This window comes from Myxocyprinus asiaticus, chromosome 7 (genome assembly GCF_019703515.2).
Source record: "Myxocyprinus asiaticus isolate MX2 ecotype Aquarium Trade chromosome 7, UBuf_Myxa_2, whole genome shotgun sequence".
Classification (NCBI taxonomy): domain Eukaryota; kingdom Metazoa; phylum Chordata; class Actinopteri; order Cypriniformes; family Catostomidae; genus Myxocyprinus; species Myxocyprinus asiaticus.
Window position 1 is genome coordinate 25,872,717 of NC_059350.1, and position 15,565 is coordinate 25,888,281.

General features: G+C 39.7%; 1 protein-coding gene across 1 annotated transcript in view; it reads left to right on the top strand.

The window, feature by feature from the left end:
- The first annotated feature begins 2,291 nt into the window (after positions 1–2,291).
- marchf4a (membrane-associated ring finger (C3HC4) 4a) overlaps positions 2,292–15,565 on the top strand; it is an 80,228-nt gene continuing 66,954 nt past the window's right edge. The window contains exon 1 of the mRNA XM_051702535.1: positions 2,292–4,280. Coding sequence (XP_051558495.1) covers positions 3,834–4,280 — 447 coding nt within the window. The 5' untranslated portion in view covers positions 2,292–3,833. The remainder of the gene's footprint in view (positions 4,281–15,565) is intronic.

The window sequence follows — 15,565 nt, forward strand, 5'->3', positions numbered from 1 at the left end:
AGTGACTTACAAATAAGGAACATAGCAAGCAATTTGTCATACAAAAATCAACATCTGCAGTATTGCACTGCCAAGTTTCAAGAGTAGCCAGAGTAGTACAGAAGCTAGCGCAGAAGAAAGAAAGAAATGTTTTTTTTTTTATTATTATTATTATTGTTTTATTAAATAATTAAATAGTAAGTGCCATTAAGTCTTAATATTTTGGTCAATGTTGTACTAATGGCGTGCCAGATGTAGTATACTACAAAGGTATAGAAAATATAGCTCTCTATAATAGCTTGGGAATCTCAAAGGATATTTAATTCAGCATGAGTTTACTTAAAATTCCTGTGCATTTTATTAAGATAAATAGCCACTGAGTTTCCTGAGACCCAGGGGATCGTTACCACAAAATGCTTCAGTGAGAAATGTATTTTTTGCTATTGTCTTTTTCTTGGCTCATATAGTAGAAATGTCGAAACCTACCAAGTTGATTTTCTCCCTCACATCATGGTTGAAATGGCTCACATCCAGTGAAAGATACAGGCCAGTCTGCCAAAGAGTGTTAGTGTTTCAGCAAGACAAATGTCTCTATCTATTCTGTATATTTCCCCTCTATCCAATTCTTTCAGCTTAACTTGTAAAGGATTATTATGCTCTGCAAGACTGCTTGTGCATTCCTTTCCCTAAAGGAAAAATCATTTATCTTGTATTCTTGATTTATATAATTGATCTATATTAAATTAAAGAAGTTCATTTAGTCATTTGGCCGGTATAACATGTTTAAGAACTCAACAGAACGGATTTCCTGTCAGCAATGCTACCTTAAACTATTACAGGTTCTCTAAAGTAATGAGTGTAATGAGTGTAATGGCTCAAACTGGATCACTGGATCCAGTAATGTCATTATTATGTGAATTTTATTTTGAAACATGATGCTATAGGAAATATATGCTTTGAGTTATTTCAACATGTATGTTGCATTCATTCTGAAGTGACTGTTCCAAACCTCTAATTTTTATAACAGAATTTGTATCAGCTGCCTCAGGCTCAATCATACTCATTCTGTGATCTCTAACAGTGGCTTAAAGAAATATTCAGGGTTCAGTACTCAAGTTAAGCTCAGTCGACAGCATTTGTGGCATAATGTTGATCACCACAAACATTTATTTTGACTTGCCACTCCTTTTCTTTAAAAATAGCAAAAATCTGGGTTACAGTGAGGCACTTACAATGGAAGTGAATGGGGCCAATCCGTAAATGTTAAACTACTCACTGTTTCAAAAGTATAGTCACAAGACATAAACAATATGCATGTTAACATGATTTTAGTGTTATAAAATCACTTACTAACCTTTTCAGTGTAAAATTATAGCCAATATTAGGCTACAACTTCGTTGCCATGATTATGTAATGTCAACAAACCCTAAAACGAGTGTAAAAATTACAATTTAAACAACTTTACAGCTCAAATAATACATGAGTTTTAACAGAAGAATTAATGCAAGTGCTTTTATAAAATTATAAGCTTCACATTTCTTTAAACCCTAAAAAAAAAACTTCCATTGTAAGTGCCTTACTGTTACCTCGATTTTTGTTTCTTTCTTTTTTCTTTTTTCTTTTTTTTTAAGAAAAGGATGGAGGAGTCTAAATAATTTTTGTGTGGTAATAAACATTGTTTATTTACAAATGCTGTGGATTGAGCTGAACTTGTATTGAAACCGGAATATTCATTTAAAATATCCTGCTGCAATTGCAGACGCGCACTAAATGTTCAGGAAATGTGTGCACAACATTTAGTCCATATCTTATGTGCGAGAGTTCAACGGGTTCATCGTCTAAGTGCAGGGGACCGACGACCTGAACTCTCGAGAAGAACGCTGTGTGGTAACTGACCAAGTCATGAAAGACTGAATATAGAAACACATGCCTGTGCTTATGAACAGGTCCTACATGAGGGCTGAAACCAAATCCGTTTTTGGCACGTCAAATAGATCAGGAATGCAGACTACAGGAATGATTCCCACAGGTTCAAATTAGAAAACTTCTCATTTTGAAATCGGCATTGAATTTCTGGGTTGATTAAAATGGGGTCTTTGTTCATTACGTAGCACAAATTCTAAAAACGTGATTAAATGTATTTCGTTGCCTGTACGCTCGCCCCCTTTGCTTGCATCACACTCAAGGAAAGACACGGGCCCGCGCCTGGGAGCTGTCCCAGGCAATATGGTGCTGAAACCGCAGCAAGCACGAGTTTTCTCCGGCTTCACTGATTATCATAAACAACTCGCGTTAAAACTGCACGTCGCGTGAGCCGCATCGCTTTGGATTACCACTAAGGAGGCACTTCAGTATTTTGGCAGCAATTTTATTAAGAGGGAAGGCACTAGAGCGTTAGTATTAGGACGCAAATAGGATGTGGAAGGCAAAAACATTTCCTCTCCGTCGACTGGTTCTGATCTGGACTGATATTCGCGAGACATGTCTGACATTACACGAGCCATTGGTCCAAATTTTCATGGGATTTCTGTAACAAGGGTTTGGTGTTTAAGGAGATAGGCTGCCTTTACTAACAAGACGTTGGCACCTTATATCTTTCCGGAGGGGACTTGGTTGACAGTGCGGGATGCATTTGCAAGCGATTGGGACCTATACCTGCTGATGATAACATGAGATGATCGCCAAGGACAGTTGTTGGCTAATTAGCAAGATTTTGGCTGGATCTCTTTTCACGAGAGACACTTTGCGTTCACTTGAACATAAACACAATTACACGGTAGTCAGATGTATTCGTGTCGCTTTCGGGAGATGGTTAATTATCGAGAAGAATGTGAATTGAAGAACAGAAATTGATATTTCATGGCTTGTCCACTGTGTTTGTGTATTTCACTCCTGGCTTATCCTAGACTTCCAGTTGTTTAATTATTAGACAACCAAAGGCAGTCATTTATTTGGCTCTGCTTACATGTAGCCCGCATTTCTGTTTTCCTGCTTTGATGAATCTATGCCACTGGCAAGAGTACCTCGGGGTAGAAGCTCTTTGTCAGAGACTGTTTACGGAATCCACGACATTTTCACATTCAAATCGATTTGTTTGTGTTCTAAACCAGCAGGTTTATATGAAAATGTTTGATAGGGCCAGGTAGGAGAGAAGCTCGTTGTTGTTTATATGTATATTGGTCCAGCTGTTGTGAACGCCCTCTGTCAATAGGTAACAGCTTTAATAGGCTTTACCTGACAGGTACCATTACATGTGGCAGCACTGTTTCAGCGTGTACATCATTAGGGGCCGTTCACATCGAACTCGTTTTTGCGTCCGTCTGCGCTGTTTTTTAATTGTTTTTCGATGTAAACATGCGCTAGACGGACGTCTTTAAATGTTACGTCTCGCACTGGAGTGACGTATTTTTCGACGCATTGTCAAGTTAAAATGAACTTAAACTTTTAAAAACGCATCTCGAGACACCTGCGTTCTGTTCTCTTTAGCGCTACGTTTAACTTTGTTTGTTTGTTTGTTTGATTGTTTTAGCTCAAGAACGCGTTCGGTCTGAACGGCCCCTTATCCTCTCAATGTAAACACTAGCGTTCGAGGCAGTGAAAACTGACGTTGCTCTCAGAACGTTGAACTACTGAAAATAAACACAAATAATATTCCAAACGGTCACTTACGGTGAGGGTAAGTAGGAAGAGTTACCGTTCAAGAAAGCGAACCAGCGACACTCGTTGGAAACCAAATAGTAAGTTTTATCCTTACACACTCCTTACACACCTGCTGGAGTCAGCATTAAATGCCGTTTGCATTAAATGCCGTTTTAAAACATAGACCGCCTTTCCATTATTCTTAAGACGGGCACATGTTGTTGGCTATCAGTGTCATTGTATGGTGTTGGGGATTGTTGAGTCGCAGACCGATGCTGCGCCGCCAGGGCAAGCAGAAAGGCGGCTGTTGTGTCTTGTTGAGTGACCTGAAGGTTTTCCTACTCAGGCCACCGGCACCGTCGGCATCGCCACCTGCCTTAACACCCATGAACGAACTAAATGCGGAGGGCAATGCGGCGAGCAGCGCCACGGAGAGCAACTCTTTAGCCAACGGACATTATCAGCCCACGGGCTGGACGCCAACAGGTGAGGCTGAGGACACAAGAGAGACCGAAGACTGGACTCACAGGACGCTGGACTGCTGCAGCTCATCTGAGGATTGCTCAAAAGAGAAGGTTGACGAGAGGTTATCTCTGAACAGCTGCACGGACAGTGGAGTCAGGACTCCGTTGTGTCGGATCTGTTTTCAGGGCCCAGAGCAGGTAGGAAGCCCACATGCTGCTACTGTTTGTGTGTTTTACTATGTTCAAGGCTGTGTGTATTTTGACGGTCTATGGCAGAGATTTTCTCTATAGATTAAACAACATATGAAGATTGCTTAATAGTACATTACTATTTTATACAGTGGCCCCCATTATTATTTGCACACTTAAAATGTATAATGTTATTACATTAGATTTCAAAATATAAAAGCAAGTGGCATTTATCTGAAAGAAAAATAGCGTATCCTTGTGCAACCCCGCGTACACATGCATGTCGTATTTTGGCTTCACTATATGCAATGCATAATTTAAATTCATTTAAACTGACTGATCTCAGACTTTGTGCTGTCAGTAAAGGGTTAAACTTTTGAGTACTGAGTCATGTAACGAAACAACATGGCGCTGATCACAGCAGAGTTTGTCTTTGGGAGAAACATCAACAAAACTACATCTGGTAAGAAACCTAATTAAGTTTTTACATTGAAACCTGTTTGAGTCTAATGATTAGAGTCTCTAGTTTCATCAGATAAGCCAAATTTTATTTATTTATTTATTTTTATCCCTTTTTCTCCCAGTTTGGAATACCCAATTCCCACTACTTAGTAGGTCCTCGTGGTGGCACGGTTACTCACCTCAATCCAGGTGGCGGAGGACAAGTCTTAGTTGCCTCCGCTTCTGAGACAGTCAATCCACACATCTTATCACGTGGCTCATTGTGCATGACACCACGGAGACTCCCAGCATGTGGAGGCTCATGCTACTCTCCGCGATCCACGCACAACATACCACACGCCCCATTGAGAGCGAGAACCACTAATCGTGACCACGAGGAGGTTTCCCCACGTGACTCTACCCTCCCTAGCATCTGGGCCAATTTGGTTGCTTAGGAGACCTGGCTGGAGTCACTCAACATACCCTGGATTCAAACTTGCAACTCCAGGGGTGGTAATCAGCATCTTTACTTGCTGAGCTACCCAGGCCCCCATTTCAGACTGTTCTGAGACCAGTGCAGAAAGACAGCACACTGGAGGTTAAGTCATTCACTAAATAGGGAGGAAGGGAGCATCCTATAGACCATTTCAAGAATTTAAACGAAAACAAATTAATTTAGATCGGTCCAAACGTATTTCCGGATCCTTTCAACAAAAGTCTCTTTTTCAAGGTAAGTCAGTCCACTCGGTGGCCGTTTTTGGAACGCTTTTGGGCAGTTTGGGTAGCTACTTTTCATGAAAGTGCAAGACCAAAATCTCCAAAACAGTTGGTCAAGATTACGATAAAAGAACATATTTCAAGTAAGCATTAAAATTTTATTGGTCCGAGGTGCGTGTGGAACCAGCTTCACTCGAGTGGCCTGGCCGCGACGTGTGCTCCAATCCCCGGCATTGCATCTATACCGTGCCGGGGGTGCGGATCCGGTGATGCATCTAACTCGCACCGGACCCTCACTGCACCGTTCCTGGACCCATGAAGACACCAGCAGGTAGAGACCGGTCTCCCGAGGAGAAGCATGCTCGGTGTTTGAAGGCAGCAGTGATGAGGCTGTATTTTTTTCGTTGACCGCTGGCTACCGTTGGGTGTTCCAATTTCTTCCATTCATTTTAATAGAAGTGGCCCGTCTCTACTAAATGATCTCTGTTTTGACAAGCAGGAAATGTTCAAGGACCAGTGACATCACTTGACGTCACCAACGAACAGTCCTTGAAATGGTCTATAGCACTATATGCAGCTAAGTGCATTCAATCCAAACTTCCTATCAAAAGTTCAGTTTCAGGCTGCAGATGATGTTTGGGAACATGTTTGGCAGACATGGGACAATGCTAGTCAGTACATAGATTAAGAATTTATAATGTATAATTTTATTTTAACATGGTTGGCAGTGATTGGATGATGCTGGCCATTACTTTGAATCGGAATGAATTATGTTAATTTCTGATGTAATGTCTGTAACTTCTCAAAAACATGAATACCAACACTCCTGGAAACATAATAAACAATTTGATAAAAAAAATAAAAAAATCTGACTTTCTATAGCTCGGTATTATTTAAAAATTCACAACTTAGTCCCGCAGTGTCCACTTAGGAAAACTATTTGCTCTAGAAAATAATAATAATATATATATATTTTTTTTACATGTTTATTAGGTGCTACTACTCAAAAAGGGAAATGAAAAATGTACACAGCAGTCATGCTCGGGTCTCAGGAGGATAAGCACACTTCTCAAGCAAACCATTTCACAAAAAAAAAAAAAAAAGTGTGTTAGGCTTCAAATAATAATGCATCAGATGAATTCAAAATATAATTAAGGTAGTGAACTACACCTGTGGTTACTCTGCTAGGACACCTGTGTGAACTTGAGGTGAACTGGCTTCATACATCACTAAAATTACCTTTGGACCAATAGGTTAAATGCAATTGTTAGGAATGGCTAGGAAACGTGTTTGAACATTAGTTCTGAGAAAAGGTTGAGAATCATTTCTTTGCCCTATGGTTTGATATTTTGTTATCCAAATATGTCCAAATATGTTTTGGTGCTATATGTGAAATTCTGTATGTATGTGAATGATTGCTCCTGTTCTTGAAGTGATTTGTCACCATAAATCTCAGTGTTACTCTGGCCTAGTGGTTTTATGGCAATGGCATTTATCAATAGCTGAGGTGATCTGTTCTAATGTAATGCCCCACATGACTGAAAGGTCAAGGGTTTGGACTCAGAGCATTAATCAAAGATTGAGAGCCATTAAAAAGAATAAACCTTTATAAGGCTGGCACATGGACACCTCCATTGTGGCAGAACCGTACCATTATTGACTGGTTGTCTATTTGCCCTCCTTTTTATCGGTGTGTTCTGAGTCTATTTGTTGTGTTTTACATATTTAAAGAGTCTCTTTTTTCTTCACAGGCTGATTTAGCACTGTCAGTAAGCCTGTAAACGCATGTGAAATTATTTTAATTTCTTCTTCTCTCCCCACTTTCTGTCATTCTCTCTCTCTGTTGTTTCCTCTCGTCTCTCTCCTTTTCACTCTCTCCATGCCTCTTCCTCTTTCATCTTTCCATTAATGTGGGCTGTGGCTGTGTAGTAGTGCTAGGGGCTGATGGATGGGCCTGTGTGTGTAATAAGAGTTGTGTAGAGAGCAGATGGGACTGAGGAGATTCTCTCCGCTCTGACAGAGCTGTGTGTACGTCTCCAATCCAGACACACACACCCTCTCTTTCTCACTTACCACTGTATGCTTTTGACTTGTTCCAGCTGCCTCACTCATTTATTAAGCTTCTCTTTTCCCTTCTCCTTCTCAAGATAAATCTTTCTTCCTTTCAGACACCCAAGTGTTAGATAAGGAAGGTCTCCTGACGTGCCTCCTTAAGCCAACAGGGAGAGTGAGGAGGGCCCTCTAGACTTGCTCTTGTGTATACAGAGCATGCAGGAACAATTATATGCTTCATAAAAGAAATAATGCTTTTCTCTTTCTCCCCCATCTCCTTGCTCTTTCTCACCCACAAAACCACAGAGGAAAAAATGTCCAGACATCCTAAGGTCTTGTTTTAATCGGTGTGAAAACAAGAAAAGGATGGAGGAAGAGAGAGAGAGATCCTGAAGGTGCTTTAAGTGGCATAACTCTTTTTCACACCCTGTTATCAGGAGCCACTTATGTGGACATCATTTCACCTTCATCAGAGAGATTAATTAGGCCACCATGCAATTGGACACGACACTGACTAAATCATTCATTTAGTGTAGCATTATTAAAATGTCAATTTCAGTTCTAATCAAAGAGCTACTTGTGGATCTTGCAATATGTGCAATGGAAAATAATTCACTGCTGTAGTTACAGGTAGGAAAACATGTGAAGTGTACAATTTCTGCGCCACAACAGCACCAAAAAATTACTATTTTCAAATGGTTCCACAAACACTCCAGGGAGGTCTATGATACCTGGAGAAAGCAATCTGTTAGCATTTCCATTCAACTCTATGACAGTTGCTCGGCTGGCACAGGACCACCCAGACGCAGGCAATTCGAAATCTTTGCTCATGAGCACTCAGTTTTGCATACAATCAACTGAGCCATAAATTCTACACCCCCATCCTCCACTGTTTGGACAAACCAGACTGATCTCATGGAAAAATTGGCGACAGAAAAATGTGGGGCAGATTCACTGAACAGTTGTGCCACTTTTGTGCGTGGTATTTCAGTGCAAATACCTGTGTCTTATTCACTAACCACCCGCAATCACGCTTTGCGGGTGCAATCAGCGCTGAAATTGCGCTGCATCTTCAATATTTAAATGAATTCATTGTCATTCCTTTCCAGGTAAACATGCCTCCTTTCTATGTAAATTAGGCTCATTAAAGAAAACTCATTGCAATTTGCCCTGCACAATTTACATCGTGCTATTACCGCCAAATGAAAGTATGCGGTAAAATGAATTTTATTTAAAAGAGATTATAACCTGGCATATATCCAGATGCGCGGTGTCGTCAAGCATACGTTCTGCATGTTTAAGAGATCATCAAAGTGATGCTGTTCAGTCCCGGCAGGGTGGGTCAAATACGGTGGTCTGTGACATCCTTGGCTATATTGCTCTCAGAGTTGGAAGATCAGAATTGTGCGTGAACATTGCATTCAGCAGAGATATTGTGGGGGTGTTTGTGCCTGATCTGCATAATTATTTTTGTGATTCGGGCACTAAAGGAGTGCAGTTTGTGCGTGCAAAAAAAAAAACGGCACTTTTAGCGGGCTCAAACCATTCTTAGTGAATCTGCCCTAACTTATGCAAACTTTGATTATAGTCCCAATAAGGAAAAAATTATAATGCAGCCAAGGACAAATTATGAGAAACAGAAAGATTAGTTCACCTCTGGAATCTTCTTGTCCGAGTCATTCGTTCTTTTGTCATGTGACAGCCATATACGCACTGCTGCATAGCGTATACGGCTGTCACGTGACAAAAGAATGAATGACTCAGACCAGATGACTCGAGAGGTGAACTGATCATTTCCGTTTCCTGTACAGTGCCTATTCAGTTTTCACATAACAAACGAACGGAGGTTGCACAATGCGCATGCGCGGCCAACACAAAATGAACAAATCACTCTCTGAGACTACTCGTTCTTCTGAGTCAAATAAAATATTCATTCAAAATGAACGAATCGTACATGAACGACCCATCACTAACTTCTCCCTTCACTAATCCACCGCCCTCTATTTTTTACTCTTCTGGAAAGTCATTCAAACATAGGAGTGGATTATTTCTTTTGGTCTTGGAGCAAATGGTTAAGTGAAAATAATATTTGCTGTGATCTTCTATTCACTCCCATTCACCACTGTTGAAGTTTACCCTGCAAACCTTTACTTCCGCGTTCCAAAACCCTGAGTGTGAAAAAGGTCTATTCCAAACGGAAGTGAGCATCCCTATGTTCTACTCCCTCCGAAGGGCAGAGCCCTGGAACTCTGGAACTCTGGAGGGAGCAAGGGCACTCGCATCTCATGTGTGGCCGTTTGGAACACCCTTGATGAAGGGAGTAATGAAAGACATATGTCACTTCCACTTTATCTTCACCTGAAACGTTACCATGATGATGCAGCCCAGCTGTTCTAACAACAGGAATCTCTTATTTATTGCTGTTAATTTGCTGCAAATAAATATACCTTTTGTAATATTTTTTTTCAAACATTACCTTTTGTGTATTATTTAAAATTAATTTTTAATAATAATAATAATATAATAATAACAATAGTAATATATATGTACATAAATGTATATAAAATACATGAATGAACATTTCCCGCTGAAAGTTATTTGGTGCACAAGAGGTCTTAATAATAAATATATAATAATAAACCACAGAGTTTAGACTAGCCTACAGTAAAAAATTAGCCCTGTTTTTGGAGTATCTTTCTGCTTATGGCTTCCTAATATCTTATGTATGAGGATGAATGTAAACTGCGGAGGAGGAGAAGTATCTTTTATTTTTTTTTAAATGCTATAGCACTTGCCAGAGCGTTTGAACATATAATATGTTCTGATAGACAACCTTGTTTTAAAATATATACCGAGGACATGCCACCCAGGGTCACGTGATCATAAATGGTAAAATTACTTCCTCGAAGTGACCATTGCATGTACCCTTCGCTAATGGCCTTAGGGAAGGGCCCTTCGTGGAGGGCTTGGGTTGCTCACTTTTGTTTTAAACACCCCTTCGTGTGGTGTCCCCTTCCCGCAGTGCCATTCAAGGGCACAAATATGCCGTTTGGAATTCGCCCTATGGGTGCTTCTCAATCGGAAGGCTGCAGCCTCATTGGCTGGATATTTTGGCTGCCACGTCATCAAGCACCATCGGAGGCCATCTCAATTGTGAGGACCTTTGGAAGGCAAACTCATTTCGCAGCTTTCGTTTGCCATATTTTGGTGGATACATCAGGTGTATCCTTCATGGCTTTCAAACACCCACAGTCCTTTTACATGAATCTGAAAGCTTAAAATTTTTTATAGTTTTCACAAGTCCAGGGTTCCATTTTTTTATATTTGATAGGGTTTAAATATAAATTCTAAGATCAGTTTAATTCTAAGATAAATTTAGAAAACTCCTGATGTTGCTATAACAATGCAAAAAGCACTTACCAATTTACTTGAAGTGAAAAATCAGTCCTCCTCTCCTGTTTACTAAATGAAGCAATCACATGGTCATGCAGAATATCTCGTGTTTTTAAATCCATAAGGATCTCTTTCTCAACGGCAATACCAGCAGTGATGACAGCCGACTCGTCAGACAGCTTAATCTTACGCTTTTTGCTCTTGAATTACATACATCACTTAAAGCGTGATTGCGTCACTCAAGGTCAGCTAGAAGGCCTCGACCGGGACATATCCTAAAGATCACACCCACCAAGAACAAATAAATCAATCTGACTGGCTGATGAATCTGACAATCTGACTTTAGTTGCCCATTCATTTGCACTGTTGAGGGATTCTGAAGAAATTCTGAAAGCCTGACGGGGTGGAGCTCAGACTCATGCGCTGCTTCGGGCATGCCATTTGTGAAACAGTTGACACACTTCGATTGTAAGCATCAAGGAATAAATTCTGACTGGATAAACTTTTAGTTTTTCTCTATTTGTTTGTAGATTGGAAGGTGGAAAGCGATTAAAAATACATAGGCAAGGGGGGCCTGGGTAGCTCAGTGGTAAAATGGAGTTCGCTAGCTCGCTAGTTTGAATGGGCATGCTGAGTGACCCCAGCCAGGTATCCTAAGCAACCAAATTGGCCTGGATGCTAGGGAGGGTAGAGTCACATGGGGTAAAACTCCTCATGGTCGCTATAATGTGGTTTGTTCTCGGTGGGGTATGTGGTGAGTTGAGCATGGTTGCCGTGGTGGATGGCGTGAAGCCTCCACACATGCTATGTCTCCGTGGTAATGCACTCAACAAGCCACGTGATAAGATGCGCGGGTTGACGGTCTCAAACGTGGAGGCAACTGGGATTCGTCCTCCGCCACCCGGACTGAGGCGAATCACTACACGACCATAAGGACTAAAAAGCACATTGGGAATTGGGCATTCCAAATTGGGAGAAAAAAAAAAAAAAAAAAAAAATATATATATATATATATATATATATATATATATATATATATATATATATATGTATATATGTATATAAAATACATAGGCAAAAAGTTGATTGAGAATGAAAGGATGAAAAATATTTATTTATTTGGCATGTTTGGCCAGCAGAGAAGGCTTTGCTGGCCCTGAGAATTCGCCACTGTTCTAAGCTTATGGTTTGGGTTGCACACTTACTAGACCGTCTAAATTCTAGCGCTGAATGCTGAGGAGGAGTCTAGCCTCCAGCATCCAATGGACTGGTCTAGGAAGGACACAGCCTTACTAGGCTGCAGCCTTCCATTTGAGAAGCACCCTGTATCACGTCTCCCACTGAACGCATTTACATGCGTGTCCTCCCGCAAACGTTGCGGGGGGTAAATATGGTGGCGGATTCCGCGAGATGCATGTGTGGCAGTTGGTGTCCATTTTAAGGATTCCACACATTTGTCTTTATGGCTTCTCTTTGTTTCGGCCACTGCAGCCTCATGGGCAATTAATTTACACGCTGCATCTGTGTTCCTATGGAATTTTTATGGCCACCTAAGCTTAAACCTTATGATGTGAGTTAAGACGTAGCAAAGGATTTTGGTGATAAGAAACCACCTGTCGACCAATGAGGAGTCCCTTCCAATGGCGAGATGGATCCGGGGCCTTCTTTCTTGCCCCAGAAGAGGTGTCTGGCAGTTGTCCAAACAGCCTTATCGGATGGCTGTTTGGCATTTGTTTGTGTTGGTCCACCACAATCCAATCAAAATGGAGCAAATTTTCTTCCAAATTACAGTTAGAGAGGCACCCTACAATAAATGGAATGCCATTTTGTCCATTGTTCACAACAGTTATCTGTATTTTCTTTCAGAATTTCCAGCTGGAAAATATTTCTTATGATAAAAAATTAAAGCTAAATAAAGATGTTTAATTTATATAGTGAACAAATATTATAGGCCTACTATAACACGATATCTGATAAAAGCTTTTCGTTAAAAAATTATTCTGGCTCGGCCCACATGCCCCACAGATTTTTTTCCATCTGGCTCACATGTTGATGAAGTTAGTGATGAAGTTAGCCCTGACCTGCAGTATGAATGACTATCTAATAGTTAGCTCTGCACAAGAGAGCTGGTATAGGAGAAAGTATTTTAATTACACACAACACCATAAATATGCAGCAAACTGATCTAAAAAGTAGATGGTGAAAACACACCTACAGAAAGGAGGAGGGGGGGATTTGTCTTCTGGTTTCTCCTCAAGTACTTTCTTCATGTCCTCTATACCCAACTTTTCAAAATGTCCTCACATTCTTTCAAACTTCCTTTTCCCCTTTGACATTCACCATAGCTGCTGCAGCCTGATTTCCCTCTCTCTTCCTCTCTCTCTCTCTCTCTCTCTCTCTCTCTTTCTGTCTCTCTCTCTCTCTCTCTCCCTCTCTCTCTCTCTCTCTCGTTCAGAATTACTTTTCAGTGCTTTGGTGCTGTGGGATGCACAGAGTAATCCCTATGTGTGCTTCTGCACAGACCAGCATTAATATACATATCATTCAAATGAAACAGCCACATCAAACAGTGTGACCAGGAGAAACATAAAAGCTTTAATTTACATTATATGTTGTGAAACTGATGTTATTTTACAAGTATAGTGAAAAAAAAAGTGTAGTATAATTTTTGGCATGACTCAAATTCCTTTGAATCCTTTATAAAGACTGAATGTAAAAGCAGCAGTGAATTGAGAACAATGCTCCATTCCTGCTGTGGAATGACTCTCAGTCAGTTCGCATGTCTTCATGTCACTCCTTTGTCAATCTTTGTACCAGACTTTTGGCTTCATAGAAATCCATTGTTTCAGTTTGGCAGAAATTCATGTTTGATGTGCAAAGGGCTTAAAAGACATGTATTTTATTTGCATCAAATGCCATAAAAAAAAAAAAAAAAAATAATAATAATAATAAAAAAAAAAAATAAAAAAAATTATTAGCATATAGGTTCTCTTAACTAGGGCTGGGCGGTGTTTCAGATTTTTCAGATTAATTCGAATTTGCGTGTAGATACGTTGTAAATCCACCAAAGGCTGAATAAGGAAGAGAAAAAAAATTCACAGTGCTTGTCTTAATGCTGCACCCTATCTAATCAGCTGCATGTGTGTGGCGCACTCCAAATGAACGTGACAGGTTACCAAAACTGAGACTGATATAAAAGACACCGGTAATATTCCCAGTACGATTGTACACAGTGTGATTGTAGCTCAGCTTCATCCATCATGCAGGTATACACCGGCTTAACCATAACTGGCCTCGGTGTGTGCATGTTGATGAACGGTCTCCTTTCTTTTCTTTTTACCCATAAAAGCGTTAGTTATGTGACAGTCATTGCGCTTCATTTCAAATCATGGAGAGGCTATATATGGAAGAATCAAACATCCACCGCTCCTTTACCATGATGATTCAGATAGATCGCTAATTATTGCTTTGTTCTGTAACGTGTTTCAAGTGTACTGTATCTATAGCCAACATTTGGCAAGCAATAATTTTGACAAACTTTGTGAGTTGAATTGTAATGATAAATTATTTCATATTGCTGCACTGCTCAGCGTGAACCGCTAGAGGGCGCATCTCTATCTGCAGGGGTTTATGAATATACACACAAATGGTTTGATATACAATTAGTACTTTCTAGATAAACTTGATAATTTCTAGATATTGATTTCTAGATAACTTTCTAGATAGACTTAGTTTAGATAAAATGAATACCTATACTGGCTAAGAATTATTTTGCAGTTTTCTTATTCTATTATTTCTGAACATCTGGGTTTATTAGATTTTAATTTATTTTACATTTATACTCTGTTGTCAACTTCCCCCATGATGCATTTGGTGCATTTGTAAATTTTTCTTGCACACCTTTGTTTCCTTTAATGAAAAAAACTTGGATTTCTCTAACCAGGTTGCCTTGCATTCTAATAAAGAACATGCGTTGAAAAAATCGTGAATCTTTGATAAAAATCGTGATTTTTTTTTTTTTTTTGCCATATCACCCAGCCCTACTCTTAACATGTATATGATATTGCTGCATTACTGCCTTGCATCTCCTTTTTACTCTTTGATCTTATGTGTATTGTCCTCATAATGTATTCCATATTGCTGCATTTAACCTTACGTGAGTTCTCTTATATCTCTAACATAATAATGTATATATTATATTACGGCATCTTTTACTTTATATCACTTTTTAAAAAAACAACTAAAAATAAATAAAGTGTTTTTTTAGACAAATATTAATAAAATTTACAGTATGCTATTGATGTGACTTGCAGTGCTCACTGTGCCTTTGTATACCAAAAGTGTGGTAATGTCTCCACAAAATTATGTAATCATTATTGCTGTGCTATCGTTATGTCGTTAACAGCTATACTGTCATTAACAGTAAAGTATCTAATAATGGCTCAGACTGAAGATGTGTTTTGTGTTTAGATGTTGCCACATTTAATTTGTTACAAGCAGAGTTTTAAGCAAATGTATAACAAGTAGACATACTGTGTATGGAAGTAAGATGAAATCAGTATTGTTCCAATTGACAACATTTGTTTTAACAGTCAATGGGCCCTGTTTTAAGAGTGCTATGCCTTAAGAGCAGTGCTATATGATACGTCATACGTGCAAAGTCAGTAGCAAGCACGGCAATGAAGTTTTGA